At 36.0% G+C, this 14,469-nt stretch overlaps 2 protein-coding genes across 3 annotated transcripts; one reads left to right on the forward strand and one right to left on the reverse strand.

Moving 5' to 3' along the window:
• The first annotated feature begins 2,376 nt into the window (after window positions 1-2,376).
• LOC113310144 (trihelix transcription factor GT-2-like) lies at window positions 2,377-5,010 on the forward strand. Its single transcript, XM_026558727.1, has 2 exons — window positions 2,377-3,017; window positions 3,418-5,010. The coding sequence occupies exons 1-2, from the start codon at window positions 2,713-2,715 to the stop codon at window positions 4,715-4,717; spliced, it is 1,605 nt and encodes a 534-aa protein (XP_026414512.1). The 5' UTR covers window positions 2,377-2,712; the 3' UTR covers window positions 4,718-5,010.
• Window positions 5,011-5,287: 277 nt separating this feature from the next.
• LOC113313209 (FAD synthase-like) lies at window positions 5,288-11,825 on the reverse strand. Of its 2 annotated transcripts, none has more exons than XM_026561949.1 (17): window positions 11,745-11,825; window positions 11,510-11,612; window positions 10,531-10,576; window positions 10,279-10,448; window positions 10,056-10,173; window positions 9,861-9,943; window positions 9,662-9,721; window positions 9,158-9,415; window positions 8,775-8,871; window positions 8,019-8,069; window positions 7,799-7,879; window positions 7,034-7,105; window positions 6,623-6,685; window positions 6,235-6,387; window positions 5,977-6,034; window positions 5,814-5,866; window positions 5,288-5,701 (listed from the first exon to the last, which is right to left on the reverse strand). In XM_026561949.1, the coding sequence occupies exons 2-17, from the start codon at window positions 11,608-11,610 to the stop codon at window positions 5,618-5,620; spliced, it is 1,548 nt and encodes a 515-aa protein (XP_026417734.1). In that variant the 5' UTR covers window positions 11,611-11,612; window positions 11,745-11,825; the 3' UTR covers window positions 5,288-5,617. The 2 variants fall into 2 exon arrangements, with proteins under 2 accessions (XP_026417734.1, XP_026417733.1); XM_026561948.1 differs by having other exon boundaries at window positions 5,288-5,704.
• Between the last annotated feature and the right edge of the window lie 2,644 nt (window positions 11,826-14,469).

Below are 14,469 nucleotides of genomic sequence, written 5' to 3' on the forward strand. Positions count from 1 at the left end.
TATGATATCTAAACACGTTATAATTCAGAGTATTTGTGGACAAAATCCTAAAAAACAGATGTTAATTTATGACATGCGGGCCTACGAAAGGATTGCCATTTTGAAGTTAATCATCTATGGTACGTGCAAGGGTAATTTAGACTTGCAGGAAGCCAAATAACGTGAATGCACCTCCGTGTTTGTGTTATTCACTGGCATACCGGAAAAATATAAAGGATAAATTTGTAAAAAAGGTATTCTTTTTAACTTTCCTCATGGCGGTGCTATTTCCTCCTCCAAACCTTCACCACCACCACTACCGTAATAACCACCAAAACCATTAGGTCCATCAACACCAGCACCACCATTCACTAATCGCGCTGCTCTCACCACCACCTTAATCAGGTACATTTCGCTTCATTAATTTCAAATTCGGTCGAAAGAAAGGTACATTTCTCTTCATTACAAAATCTCTCAGAAACACACTTTAACTGTTTGTGAAAATGCCAAGCAGAAATTTCATTACCTTCAGAAAAAATGAACTTCAGATGTGCAATCTATGTGTACTGTTTTTTAAATTTCTGGAAAAATTTAAATTGTGGCAGTTCACTGTTACAACCTAGGGCAACAATACTACGGCCAACTTTTCTTTGAAATGCTCTCCTGTTAACAGGGATTTGGTTCCATTCTATTTGCAAGTTTCAATATTAACTTTGGTAGGATCCTATGACTATTGTTTATAATTAGAATAACAAGTTCATATTCAATGACATCTGAGGTGTTGAATTTCGTATACAAAATTTGCTTGAATTTCTTTTGTAATGGATGGATAATTACCCATTCTGTTGCGAGGGGATAGTTCTACTTTTCAAAAAAGAACATTTTGAAGGTTCACATCTAGTGTGGTTTTGTTGTAGTATCGGTTGTGTTTGCCCTGAGTAAGTGTAACCAGTCAAAATCGAGTATTGGTCTCAGATTATGCAAATGCATATAAAGGTGATGGCCAACAAGAAATTGTATCTAAAATTCAAGGAACCCAAGAATACTACATTTTTTTTCATTCTTGACAAGCAAACTTCGCCACTGCTTGGTTTTTCTGATAGCAAAGTTGTACACTTTTTAATCTAGAAAAGTTGTACACGTAATAGTTGTACACTTTTCATGCTTCACCTAGCTGCAGCGTCTTCTTTTCATAATTCACAAATTTGTCATGGTCAAAACAAAACAAAACAAATTTGTTAAGTCAATGATTTAGACATGATTAGATAGATGGTTTATTCATTAATGCTTAGCATAGGCGTTGTTAATTTCTTTGTGGGTACTTCTAATTTGTTGCGTATTGGAGTAGTATAGTAGTTCAACGTGTAGTACCCATCTATATATATATATCTCTATGAAAATCTGATTATCTTGCTCTCACAAGTCACAAGCAACACACAGAATCTGTTTCTTCATCTCTATTATTATCATAGACATACATAATCTGTTACCAGTAAAGTTTTGGTTGTGTTCTTTGTTACAATTACTTATGGATTGTTTCAGGATGTAAGATAGCAAAAGAGAGATACAAGGTGGTCAGAAGAATCTCTTCACCAGCACCACCTCAACACTGCGGTGCCATCATGGCACGGGTTATCCACTGGTTAATTTTCAGTGGGTAGAGTGTGAAGACACCATAAACAAGTGTATCTAGATTCAAACTAGTCGGGCATTAGGATATCTGGCGCTGTTCAAGGCTGTGCTCGATTAGACTGACCTAGATGTAAAACACGACTTGTACTTGGCCGATTTTTAACAAGGGAAGTCAGAAAGAACCATTTAAAAATTTGCCTGTGCTTGTGAGTATTATGATGAGCTTGCAGTAAAAGTACACTAGTATGTAGTAAAATCTTTGGTGTAGGTTCCGCAAGATGCTAAAAACAAAAAAGGTTCACAAAGAAAAGAATAAAAACTTTGGGCCATCTAGATTTACTCGCCTCAAGGATATTTTGCTTTGTCTTGTCAATAGTACCACACTATCACATGATTTTTAATCTTCTTCACATATCATTGCTCTTGTCAAATTACAAGTGCGTAACCGGTGCCACCCTAGTAGAATGATAAAGTCACCGAGTGATGATACCAGTGAATCAGAAGGGAAATCCGGATCATGATTCACAGAGAAGAAGAATAGTAAATTAATCCGGATCATGATTTACAAGGTGTGAAAAAAAAAAAAATCAATCCCATGGCCAAGTAGGCTTCTAGGAGCGTTAGGGGTAATAAAATGAAAACTGACCCTAAAAACCGAAAGGGCACAAAAAGCAAGGGATGACCTACATGAGTCGGCTTTTAACTATATTTAGCTGGACAGACAAAACCAACTTGTTATCACCATCGTCGCTATCTGCAGCTGTTACTGCTGATGACGAAATTCTTTAACTTTAAATTATTTTTTCTTTTTTTACTCCCTTCTAATCTTCTTCTACTTCTCCTGCCTGCCATTTTTATGAATACCATGAGAGCATCTCAACCCACGTTCTTCTTTTTCTTATTACAGCAAGAGAGAGAAACAAACCACAAGTAGAAAAAGATGAGTAACCAACAAGATAAATTGTTACAGATTCCATATAACTGAAGCAACAAACAAAACAAAATAAAATAGTTTTGAGAGATCGAGTTAGTAGTACAAATTCACTTGCAAGATATTTATTTTTTTGGTAGCTGTAAATTATAATAGTTTCTCTTCACGAGATGTCTAGTTTGATTGGCAATTCCGGCGGTGGTGGCGGTGCTGCTGCTGCTGCTGCTGCAACTAGTACTAGTACCAGTACCACTGGTGTCAACAATGAAAGTGGTTCGATGAATGTTGATTTCCCAGAAAATGAGAGATTAAGAATCACTGCAGGTGGTCTAAGTGAAGAAGGTGACCGGAATTCAAGCGGTGGAAGTCGGTGGCCTCGCCAAGAAACTATGGCTTTGTTAAAGATAAGGTCGGATATGGATGTTATCTTTAGAGATTCAACTCTTAAAGGCCCACTCTGGGAAGAAGTTTCCAGGTAATAATTCTTTGAATTCTTGAATTAATCATGGATCTATCTATATATGTTTTTCATTTCTTGAATTTCATTATGTGTTATTCAGTTGCATTGGTGTTAACAACATAGACAATAATCATAGTCTTATCATGAACTTTGGGATCTGTGAAGTTATGATTTTTATCTTCTTCTCAATCAGCACCAGTACTCTTTCTTTTTTTTCTTTCATGGTAACTTGAAAGAGAGAACAAGTAGTCCCATTAAAGCTGTCTGATTATTCTCTCTTCTTCTGTTGTCTTTTTCCTTTTGGATCTTTTCTTGATTTTTATTTATTTTTTTGTCAACCTTTAAACTATTTAAGCTCTCCATTATACTACTGTGAAGAAAGAACTGATTTTTTTTAGTTCTTCCAAATTTTTAGAAAATTGGCAGATCTTGGGTACCATAGAAATGCAAAGAAATGCAAAGAGAAGTTTGAGAATGTCTACAAATATCATAAAAGAACCAAAGATGGAAGATCTACAAAACAAGATGGCAAAACCTATAGATTCTTTGATCAATTAGAAGCTTTAGAGAATCAATTCCCCTCATCATCATCATCGTCACTCCCGGCAGATATAAAGACTCAAGCTTCATCATTACCTGCTGCAACATTGATGGCACCCACGGATCCAATTATTATTACTAATTCATCCCAACCCACCACTATTACTACTGCTATTCCAATTCCATCTAAGCTACCAAATATTAGTACCACTGAATTTATGACGACTTCACCGTCAACCTCTTCTTCTATGTTCTCGTTGGGCGGTGAAGACTCGGAAGGTACCCCGACGCAAAATAAGAAAAGGAAATTGACGATTTTCTTTGAGAACCTAATGAAGGAAGTTATACAAAAGCAGGAAACGTTGCAAAAGGAATTCTTGGAAGCTATAGAGAAATATGAACATCAACGTATGGTGAGGGAAGAGCAATGGAAGATGCAAGAATTAGCGAGAATTAATCGAGAACACGAGATTTTAATCCAAGAAAGATCTATTGCTGCAGCGAAAGATGCGGCTGTTATTGCATTCTTGCAGAAAATGTCATCGTCATCAACATCTCAACAACCTACACCTAGTAATAATAATAATCAGATAATTCCAGTGCCATTACAGGAGCCGGAGAAAATTGATGACAACCCGCCACCAATAATAAGGCCATCATCAGATAATAACAACAATAATGGGAATAAGGATGAGAATAGTTTTCTTCCGAGAATTAGTTCTTCGAGATGGCCAAAGGTTGAGATTGAGGCTTTGATTAAAATGAGAACGGACCTTGAGGCGAAGTATCAAGATAATGGTCCTAAAGGGCCATTATGGGAGGAGGTTTCAACTGGAATGAAAAAACTAGGATATAATAGAAATGCCAAGAGGTGTAAAGAGAAATGGGAGAATATTAACAAATACTACAAGAAGGTGAAAGAGAGTAACAAGAAAAGACCAGAAGATTCAAAGACATGCCCGTATTTTGATCAACTTGAAGAACTTTATAAACAGAAAAACAATAGAAGAGCTATTCTGCATAATAACTCGTCGTCTGAACCACAACAACAAACACCAGAGAAAGGACAAGAGCAAGAACAAGATCTTGATGATATTGATGGAGATGAAGATGAAGGTGAAGATGGGTATGAGGTTGCGGTACACAAGACATCAATGGGAACTGCTGCTGATTGATGATGAGTGAATGACTGAACCTTAGACGTGGCCTGGCCTATTTGATAGAGTTTGTCGGATGTGATTATGTACATGGGACATGATAAAAGGGTAACGAAGCTTCATTTTATAATCTGAATTCTGAAACAACATGTGGGTATACTGGAGTGTGATTTATATAGTTCAGGATTTCAAGCTATTTTTTATTTATTTGTTATCTTATGAATAAAGTGATACTAAGATGTTAGTGATAAAGAGTCCACGAGAATTAGTAATAAAAAAACAATCTATGATAAACTTCATGATTATCTTAATTATTTGATTATTATTATATAATGGTATGATGATCTTCTTTCTTTTTTTTTTGTCGAAAATGGTATCATTCCTGTCCCTCAATCTCAAATTCATAGACCCTATCAATTAGCTCATATACCCTATCAATTAGCAAGTAGTACACTTACTCGGTAACTCAAATACTTGAAGAACACTGGGTTTCTTACTTGTGACGGACAACTTAGCAGAAAGCAACATTCTCCAAGGTTTTTCCACGTCTGATTAGGTTTTGTTAGGATTCAGGGAGATAAGAGCAGATAAGAACAACTGTGTAAAAAATTTAACTGAGCTTGTCAAGTGGAATCATTGGTACATGAAAATATTTGAATTATTTTACAATTCTGTTACTTCTATCAATAAGGTTGTTCTTATAAAAATGTTTTCGACCAATTGTGTTACTCCTCTCCTTTGCTTCCTTCATATTCCACTTCAGGCGCTGAAGGAGACTCTTTACTATTTCATCATTCGAATCTGGACTAAGGAGCAAAAATCCTTTCAGTTCAAGAATACTGGAACTTCAGAGAACAAGCAGACTTTTGCTCCTTCGATACTCCAGAGTTGCTGTCAGTGCAGTGGATATGAGCAGAGTCACCCACAGTTGATGTCAGAGAAAGCTTCGGGATGAAATTTCTGGCGCAATGCTTTTACAGCTAGTTCCATTCTCGCATGGTCCTGCTGCACATAAGAATATGGCTTTACAACTAAAGATGGTAAACTTCAGATGCAAAAGAGGAAAAATAAGAATAAAAATTGAGAGTGCTTGGCTCAATTGTGTCCCACATACCTTCCCAACGAAGCTGACAATTTGAGGTCCCATTCTTGATTTGCGGTAACATCCTATATTTTTGCAATGAAGCACAGTAAAAGTTCAACAAAATCAGCAAGCTTCCACATTTTCATGATAAGCATCCTTATTAGAGTGGATAGACAAGGTTACTTCGTCTTACCGATGCGAATATCCGGGAATTCAAGACATAATTGTGAAACAAATTGAGCAATTTTTACCTATGTAACATAAAACAATAGAGGATGTCAGCATACATCAAATGCATTTACACTTACTGCTCGTGACAACAAAGTATGCAGTTTCGGAAGTGCACACATCAATGCGATATATCAATGTAGCGTGCAAAAAGAATACAGATGGCACATGTTTTATAGATGACAGATATGTGAAAACACAATATACCAATGTTACCACATACATCAGCAAGAGCAGTGCTAAGATGCTTTGACAAAAAAGGGGCCATTAACTTTAGCTGGCTGCTAGAGCTTTCTGATCCAATCAGACAGTCCCATTGCTTGTCCAGCTCATCAACATTTGTAGCAGAAAGAATGATCACATTTTGGCATTTAATCTGCAGTAAACGTAAATAACTTACTTAGAAGTTATAATACTGCGCCAAATGAAGATAATCAAAACCTAGAACATGGAAATCAATCATATTCTTTAATTCTCAAGTACATAATATATAACAGTTTACAGCTCAACATCCATTTCTTTGGCACAGAACATCGGAGATAAATCAAGTTAACAGCTGTAGAAATGTACGTAACACAAAATACAAATATGTATGACCAGCGGACACATACCAAAGGGACCGGTAGCATTTCATGGTGCAACAATTCAGTGATGCCTTCAGGCAACTGAGCCATCTGAAAACACAGCAACACAGATCAAAACCAATTTTAGCATCAAAAACACCTTTCCAGAACTTGGAAGTCGCTCCATATAGTAATTTGAACATGAACGCGCGAAGAAATGAAAAGCCACGAATACCCAGCCTTCCTATTGATGTTAATTGTACGGAATCGAAATGTCACAAAAATTACAGTATCTTATGATTACTGACCCTATCATCAAAAGACGGAGAATCTGAATATGTTGTTGCATGTTACGGAAACTGATGCAGCTAAAGTTGGAGATAAGCTAATGGAGGAACATCCTTTGGAGCTAATGAAACTACAGAATAAACTATGTAATTATTTTGAAAATCACATTACCTCATTGCGATCACCAGTACACTGGTCCCCAGTAAGATGCCTGAGATACTCTTCAAATTCTTCATCAGGAGCCTATAATCAAAGCAAAAATAATGAATACTTCTAACATCCAACACTATCGTACAAGCACCATTTAGTACAAGATGACTTGAAGTATCAAGAATCAAGGATGATACTGTAGAAAGATATGGACCAGTTAACATGCTAAGAAATTTTTCCCTCTCCCATCTAGCCAAGAATATCAAACTTATTAAGGCTAAATGGATAATCAAGCCACATCTATATGCAATTCCTATTAAGTATACTGTAAAATGTCTGGTTTGGTTTTATTGGCATACCCATTGAAATTTCATCTATGAAGTCACTGTGTTTGTATTTTATTTATTTTTAAATTTCATACTTACAGCCAAGAAAAAGGGTAAGAAAAAAAAAGGAAGTGAATGTAAAGCTTCATGCTTATGAGAGTTTACATGTCACTATTGTCGTTAATTTTTTACTTTTCCAACCTGCGAGATGCATAGTAAACAACAAAAATACAGGGTCTTCAGAATCTTGCGGTATTAGTGCATGCAGATATATGTATAGTGGTATGGTATCCCTTCCAAACGTTGCAGTTACCACTATATAATCATGAAGGTTTAAATAGATAATAAACACAAATACAACAGGTAAGTATCACAGTCAAACCAACACTTTCCCATGCTTATAGCAATTATAAGAGAGGGCTCTGACAATAGATGAATCCATTGCAGCAATGTGGCTTACCGTACGAACTCCAAAGGCTTTTGCAATGCCTGCCATAGAGACATCTGAATGCAAAGAGCCCACACCTCCAAATAGAAACACCTGCAAAAATCATTTCAAATTTGGTCATGGGCAAGGTTTAGGTTTATTCTTCAATGCCGAAGTACTATGTAAATAAATCTTGAAGCAAATAAATTTTAAAAAAATAAATAAAAATCATCAAGCAATTTGCAAAGCCTACCATATCAGCAGAAGACTTCTGACGTTCAACTTCTTCAGCTACAGAATCTATCTGCAATTTAAAGTATTTCAACAAAACCACCAGTTAGGCCTCTAGTTCAAACAGAGCAATGGCGCACACTTGGCCATTGGCATTGAATTGAGATAATTGCACACGCTACAAGATGCTATGTGAAAGGTTAAGAAGACAAAAAGAAGAAACAAATAAAGGGTGCTTCAAGATTAACAACTCTATTGGTTAATATCTAGTAATCGTACATGAGGAGAACTGGTCTCTGAAGCTTATCAGAATCAAACAAACAACATATTGATAATTACAGATGGTCCCTTTTATCAAAAACAGATGTGAAAGTTAATCCTATACTAATAAATACTCTGGAAGCTTTGAAGCTTTATGCAAAGGCACGGGAGATGATTTCTGCCAACTACTATTTTAAGGACCGACTTAGCAACGTTAATTCAGATTCAAGGGATTCATCAAATCACAAGTCTAATACATTTTACCGAAGTAAAAAACTGTACGTATCTATGGAGGAATGTGACAGATCAAATGGTTCACATTAAATTTTCTGGCTTAATATTTTGATAAGCAGTCAAATTCAATCGGGTCAACTCTTAATCTCCTAGTCGTGCAAAATAATGGTTGACTTATCCAGCTCCTGGATATGCGCGAAAAAAACAGTAAGCAAGTGATCAAAGTGTTGAAGTGTGAACAGTTTTCCTACACCAACAGCTATCCATGTTATAAGCATCTTACATCATTGCGAACCACGGCAGTACGCGATACAGCCCAGCCTATAGAATGTAACTTTTTGCATAACGATGGTCCCACTTGGTCCTCAACAATGCCGAACCTGAGCTATGGAAGTGGAGGAAAAGGATACATCAGAAACACTTCAGGCCATCAATAGGAAATCTATATTACTAACGTGAACTAGCCTATATTCCTAAGTAACTACATTAATAAGATCAAAGTCATTATTTATAGCTGGAGGTATGCTAGGTTTGGAGATGATTGAGTTAAACTCCTTAATTGAAAGATGAATTTTTCAGCATAGCACAAAAAATAGAAAACAAAAGAACGGTAAGGAGAGCAATCACAATAGACTAATACTAGATGCACAGAAACCAAGGACTTACAGAATCTCATCACCAACAGAGATGATTGAGGCTGTCAGAGTACCCGTCTGATGAGAATCCACACCAGTCAGACCATTGCTAATGACTGGGCCATCCCCAGAAGCCGATGGATAACATTTTTTAGCTCTACCAGCTCTTTCTAGCCTTCCATCTATAAGCTTGTACGCGGGTTTGAAATTCTCTTTACTGGAGGAGGAATCATCAATGCACAATAATGCATTTGGAACTGTATCATATGTGCTCCCTATTGAAGTATAACTGTAAAAGGAGAAACTATTAACGTCAAAATCTAGAGTATCTAATATTGAATCTAATTTGAAACTCCAAGCAGAAGAAAAGATAAACCCTTCCTTTGTATATACACATAGGGATCAGATAGAGTATTTAAAGGAGAAACATTTGATATAAAAATTAACATTCTAAGATTGAATCTAGTGAGAAACTCCAAACATGCTCTGTATGTAGGGATCACATGAAATTAAAATTTGTTAACATAAATATTACCCCTGGTCATAAAGACTGCAGTATGGCACTTGACAAGTTAAGAGAAAGGCCCAAACATCCCTGTATCAAAGACAAATCAAGTTATAAGCATCACCATCTCCGCAACATATAAACCAACTCGAAATAACCAACAACTAACATATAAAGAATGTGGATTAATCCTAAGTGGAATCCTGAACAAGTTTGGTCAAGAAGGAACCTATAAGACCAATCCAGGATGGGATTCACTCTCATGAAGGGTGGCCATCCAGGAGAACTAGGGGAAAACTGTTCTTGGCCAACCTGCACACAATCAGAGACAGTCTTTATGATAATGCTCGAAGAATTATAGCAGACATCGTATAGGCTGGAGTAATACTATGTGTCACAGCATCACAGTGTACCCAATACATACCGCATTTGGGTCACCAATTCGGGTACCAAGAAATATAGCTGCAGTTGGTTTTTCCTTTATTAAAGACTCCAAGCCAGACTTGAAATCTAGCCGAATAACTTCGATTTGCAAGCCATAACTGCGCAAAGAAAAGAAAACAGGGAGAAAGTAAACACACCATGCCTAAAGGATAATACATTTTTCTGAAAACAAAAAAAAAAAATACCAATGAGAAATATCTTACGTTTCGGCTGCTTCATAAGTGAAAGAGTTGATCTCAGGAAAAGCAGAAGGGCTCTCAAAGTAGATAGTTCTTAACGGAAATTTTTCATCACAGTTTTTTGGAGTCCCACTAGAACTATCAGGTTTCTTTTTATGCAAATAATAACCGGCCCTTAGAAGATGCAGTAAAACCTGCAAACACATATTCATTTCAAATCCAAGTCCAGGTATTTGATGTAATTAATTATAAATTTTTAACTTTAGGATAAATTACCGTTGAATCTTTTCCTCCGTTAAAGCTGAAGGCGACCTCTTCAAACCTGTCGAGATAGAAACCAGTGACTGCAATTATGACCTTGTTCTCAAGTCATTAATGACTCAGATTCATAATTCAAGTGAATTGTATGCAACAAAGAAGCCATATATACCTAAACTAAAAAACTAAGTTTCCCATCCTAATAAAGGCTACTAGAGCAAATCATTTCCTTATCTCAGACAATATAATAACATGTCCCTAATGCCCTAAAAATCAAGTGAACAGTTGTCAAATGCCTCGGACAGTTAGTGCCAATATCTACCAACCAAAGCCATAAGAATCATTTTTAAAGAATTAGGCGAACGGAGTTACCGATAAAGTGGATCCATCATTCGTCATTTGGAAACATATAAATAGCCAATCCTAAAATCAAAAAGGATAACATCTACACCTGTGAAAAGAACTGTTCCTAACGGTTGGTGTCGGCTTATTCTCTTAAATGCATTTAAGTCAATAAGCAAAACAACATCACATCAGACTCAAACTTCTTTCACAATAGTTGTCTGTTAAGCAATTGGCATTCTTTCCACCAAATATTACTTGAATATCAATTCCCAACTTTTTGGAAACAAATCACAAAATCCATAACCCAACAAGAAAGAATATACTCAAGAAATCAAATGCTTTCAAACATCAACACTAGCAGATTACTAATATTTCCCAAACTAAAAACATGCACATCCATGCAATTTCTCAGTCAACTAAATTTCAAGTTTCAACAATAAACATCCAAATCCATACATCTGGTCCAGTACACTCATAATCTCAAACAAACTACAAATTTAGCTAAACTTAAAACCCAGAAGCACACATACTAGTGTAAAATCTTAATAGAAACCCTAAAAAGCAGTCAAACTCGTTATCAAACTAATCAAACATCAAGAATTTAAAGATGAATCACAAAATTTCATGAATAAAACGAATCAGATTAACTTACTTGTACAAAGCAAGAGCTCTTTGGATAACATAGATTGCGTTATCATACTTAGTTTTCAATCTCGTATCTTCACTTCCTTTGATTGCTCTATCGATCTCCATTTCTTCTCCAAATTGAATCCGAAAAAAATTGTTAAAAAAATCAAAATCAAAATCAAAATCTGAACCAAATAAAAACGATCAGAGAACAGAAGAAAATTCAAATAAAATATCACAACTTCTTGGAAATTTCTTACCTCAGAATATAGAAATGGAAAATGTAAGAGAAAGAGAGCTTCCAAGAATATGAGTAGAGAGCAGAGAATTTTATACTCCATTTGTTTGTTGAATACCAAAGAAAAAAAAAGGAATAGATAGCTTATTGGTTGAAATGTCTTAACTACCCTTTACCAATACATCAAGTTTGTAACATCAGATTTTTTGATGGGTCCGTGTTATATGGTGGGATCACCCCAGAGATTCTGGATGATTTGATGGAGTACGGTTTGTGATCGTTGAGGTATCAAGATAGTATATTGTGTGGTACAGGGAAATTATGTTACGGAAATTTAGGAGAATAAAACGGAAAATAAAGATAACGAATAGATGGTTAATATCCGTTGGATTGTCCTGAGATGTAAATGGGAATCTTTTGGTGACTCGGAGTTTATTAAAGATGATGAGATTAGTCAGATGGAATAATCCAAAGGAACCTTCCATAATTTTTAGTCAAAAAAATTGAAAACTATTAGGTTGACTTTTAACTAGTCTAAGTACACATTGATGCGTGTTGGTTGGTTGTAGAGGTGTAAATTCGGGCAGGCCGGGCCGCCCGACCCAAAAACTAAGACTGGCTGGGCAGGCCAGGCTTAATATTTGTGAGCCCGTAAACAAATTCAGGCCGGACATGTCGGGCACAAGTAGATAATTTGCTACCCAAAGACCGCCCAAAGTCCGCTTTTTATACGGGTAGGCCAGATCGGGCCGGACAGACCACTATTTTGAATATTTTTTTTGAAGTTTAAATTTTCAAATGAACGGTATTAAATACAATATCCTTTCCTTTCCAACATCGTATATCGTAAGTGATAGTATTATTTTATATTTAAATTACACTGACAAATTTTTAATTTTAGCCTATAATAAATAATTAATTAGAGTACAATAAACTTTCTAATAAGAAAATATATTACCATTAATGTTTTGAAAAGGTTAATTATAAGTAAAAAACAATTATATATTTTATTTTTCTTGACACAAAATTGACAATTATAAAATTGTAACTTTTAAGTGTTTTTAAGAGGATATTAAATGACTAATGGCACATAGAAGGCTTTCAGGCCGGGCACCAGGCCGGGTATCAGGCCGGGCATCATAATTAATCGCAAATCCCGAGACCGCCCAATAAATTAATCCAGGCCAGGCCAGGTGGTCCATGACGGGCCATAACAGGTTTTGGGCTACTTCGGGTACAGGCGGGCTCGGACGGATACAGGCAGGCCGAGTATTTTCGGATATTATTTACACCACTAATTGGTTGTGCGTGCTGATTGGTTGGGTTGGGTCTTATGTTGTTTAGGTGATCTGGAAAAAAAATGATTTAAAAAACATTTATGGTCGGTTTGGATGCAGACATTGATGCGTGTTAATTGGTTGTGCGTGTTGATTGGTTGGGTTCGGTCTTATGCGGTTTAGGTGAACTGGAAAAAAAAATGATTTAAAAAACATTTATGGTGGGTTTGGATGCAGAATTTTAAGGTGTGATATGATGGTTTAAGGGATTTTATTGAATTATGTTTCTTTTGGTACGTTTTGTTGAATCATGTTTTGTATGGGAATCACTTTTCCAGCAATCCTCCATATGGAGTTGACATCTCTCTCCTAAAATTTGCTGGGAAACTTATCAAGAGTTTTGTGGACTTACTTTTGAAAACGCATGGATAACATGTACACCACCAACTTTTTCGTTCGACAACCTGTATGGACAAAACCTAATACAATTGCAAGTATTTAGAGTACACCACCTACTTTTTCATTCGGCAACCAACTGAATGATCCTTGGCAATATATATATATGGAGTTTATATATATAACCTCTTCTTAATCAGTATCTATATAGACAAGAGTTCGTGGACCTGATTGTTAAGAAGAGTACTTGGACGATCTCAAAAATCAATATCCAAGATCAATCTAGTCGTATCCAAATAATCTAATTGGAATTATGCCAAGTAATTAAACTTGTTATCTATCTTTCAAGATACGAATTCTATAAGAAACGAGTCTCATAATCGATCACAATTAGATGGACGTACCTACTAAGATGGACTGCGTACAACTTGTGTAAATCCAATTATAAATATAAACAATATAATGCGGAAAAGGAAAAAATACAAGACACCAGAAACCACAATTGCAGAAAAACCACGACACCTCGTCCAGATTTGAACACCAATCTGTATTAAGTCGCTATAGACACTAGCCTACTATCAGACTTCGGACTGGAATGTAATTGAGACCGGATCCACCCTTCAAGCAACTCAGTTACAGTCGCGTTCCCTACATCTCTTGAACCTCGCAAAGCTTTACGTAATTGATTCCCTTAGTTGACGTCGTTTATAACCTAAGAGTTGCTTCAGCCGAAGTGAAGACTTTTGATACCAATCTGCCTCTAACATGTAAGCCTATTTGATTTTCGTTTAGATCAAAGATCAAGGTGAGGAAATATGTTTTGAAAACGTGGAAGGTACCAAAATACACCACCAACTTTTTCTTAGGAAATATGTATGGACAAACTCAATACAATTCCGAGAGTTCAACTTAATGAAACTCAATCAAGAATTATATAGCGGGCTTATATCTGTTTAACTCTTGCAATTAGAACGTTTACAGAACCAAGTCTGTGAACCTAATTACAAAGAGATTACTTAAACGGTACCAAACGCCAATGTCCAACAATCAATCAATTCGTATCCAACAAACAAG

Source organism: Papaver somniferum, chromosome 9 (assembly GCF_003573695.1).
Source record: "Papaver somniferum cultivar HN1 chromosome 9, ASM357369v1, whole genome shotgun sequence".
Classification (NCBI taxonomy): domain Eukaryota; kingdom Viridiplantae; phylum Streptophyta; class Magnoliopsida; order Ranunculales; family Papaveraceae; genus Papaver; species Papaver somniferum.

Coding starts and splice junctions, on each gene's coding strand:
- LOC113313209 (XM_026561948.1), bottom strand. CDS start 11,610: ATGGAGATCGATAGAGCAATCAAAGGAAGTGAAGATACGAGATTGAAA. Junction 9,944..10,055: donor GAATTGGTGACCCAAATGCG/GTATGTATTGGG, acceptor GATTGTGTGCAG/GTTGGCCAAGAACAGTTTTC. Junction 9,722..9,860: donor ATCCTGGATTGGTCTTATAG/GTTCCTTCTTGA, acceptor TCTTTGATACAG/GGATGTTTGGGCCTTTCTCT.
- LOC113310144 (XM_026558727.1), top strand. CDS start 2,713: ATGTCTAGTTTGATTGGCAATTCCGGCGGTGGTGGCGGTGCTGCTGCT. Junction 3,018..3,417: donor CTCTGGGAAGAAGTTTCCAG/GTAATAATTCTT, acceptor CCAAATTTTTAG/AAAATTGGCAGATCTTGGGT.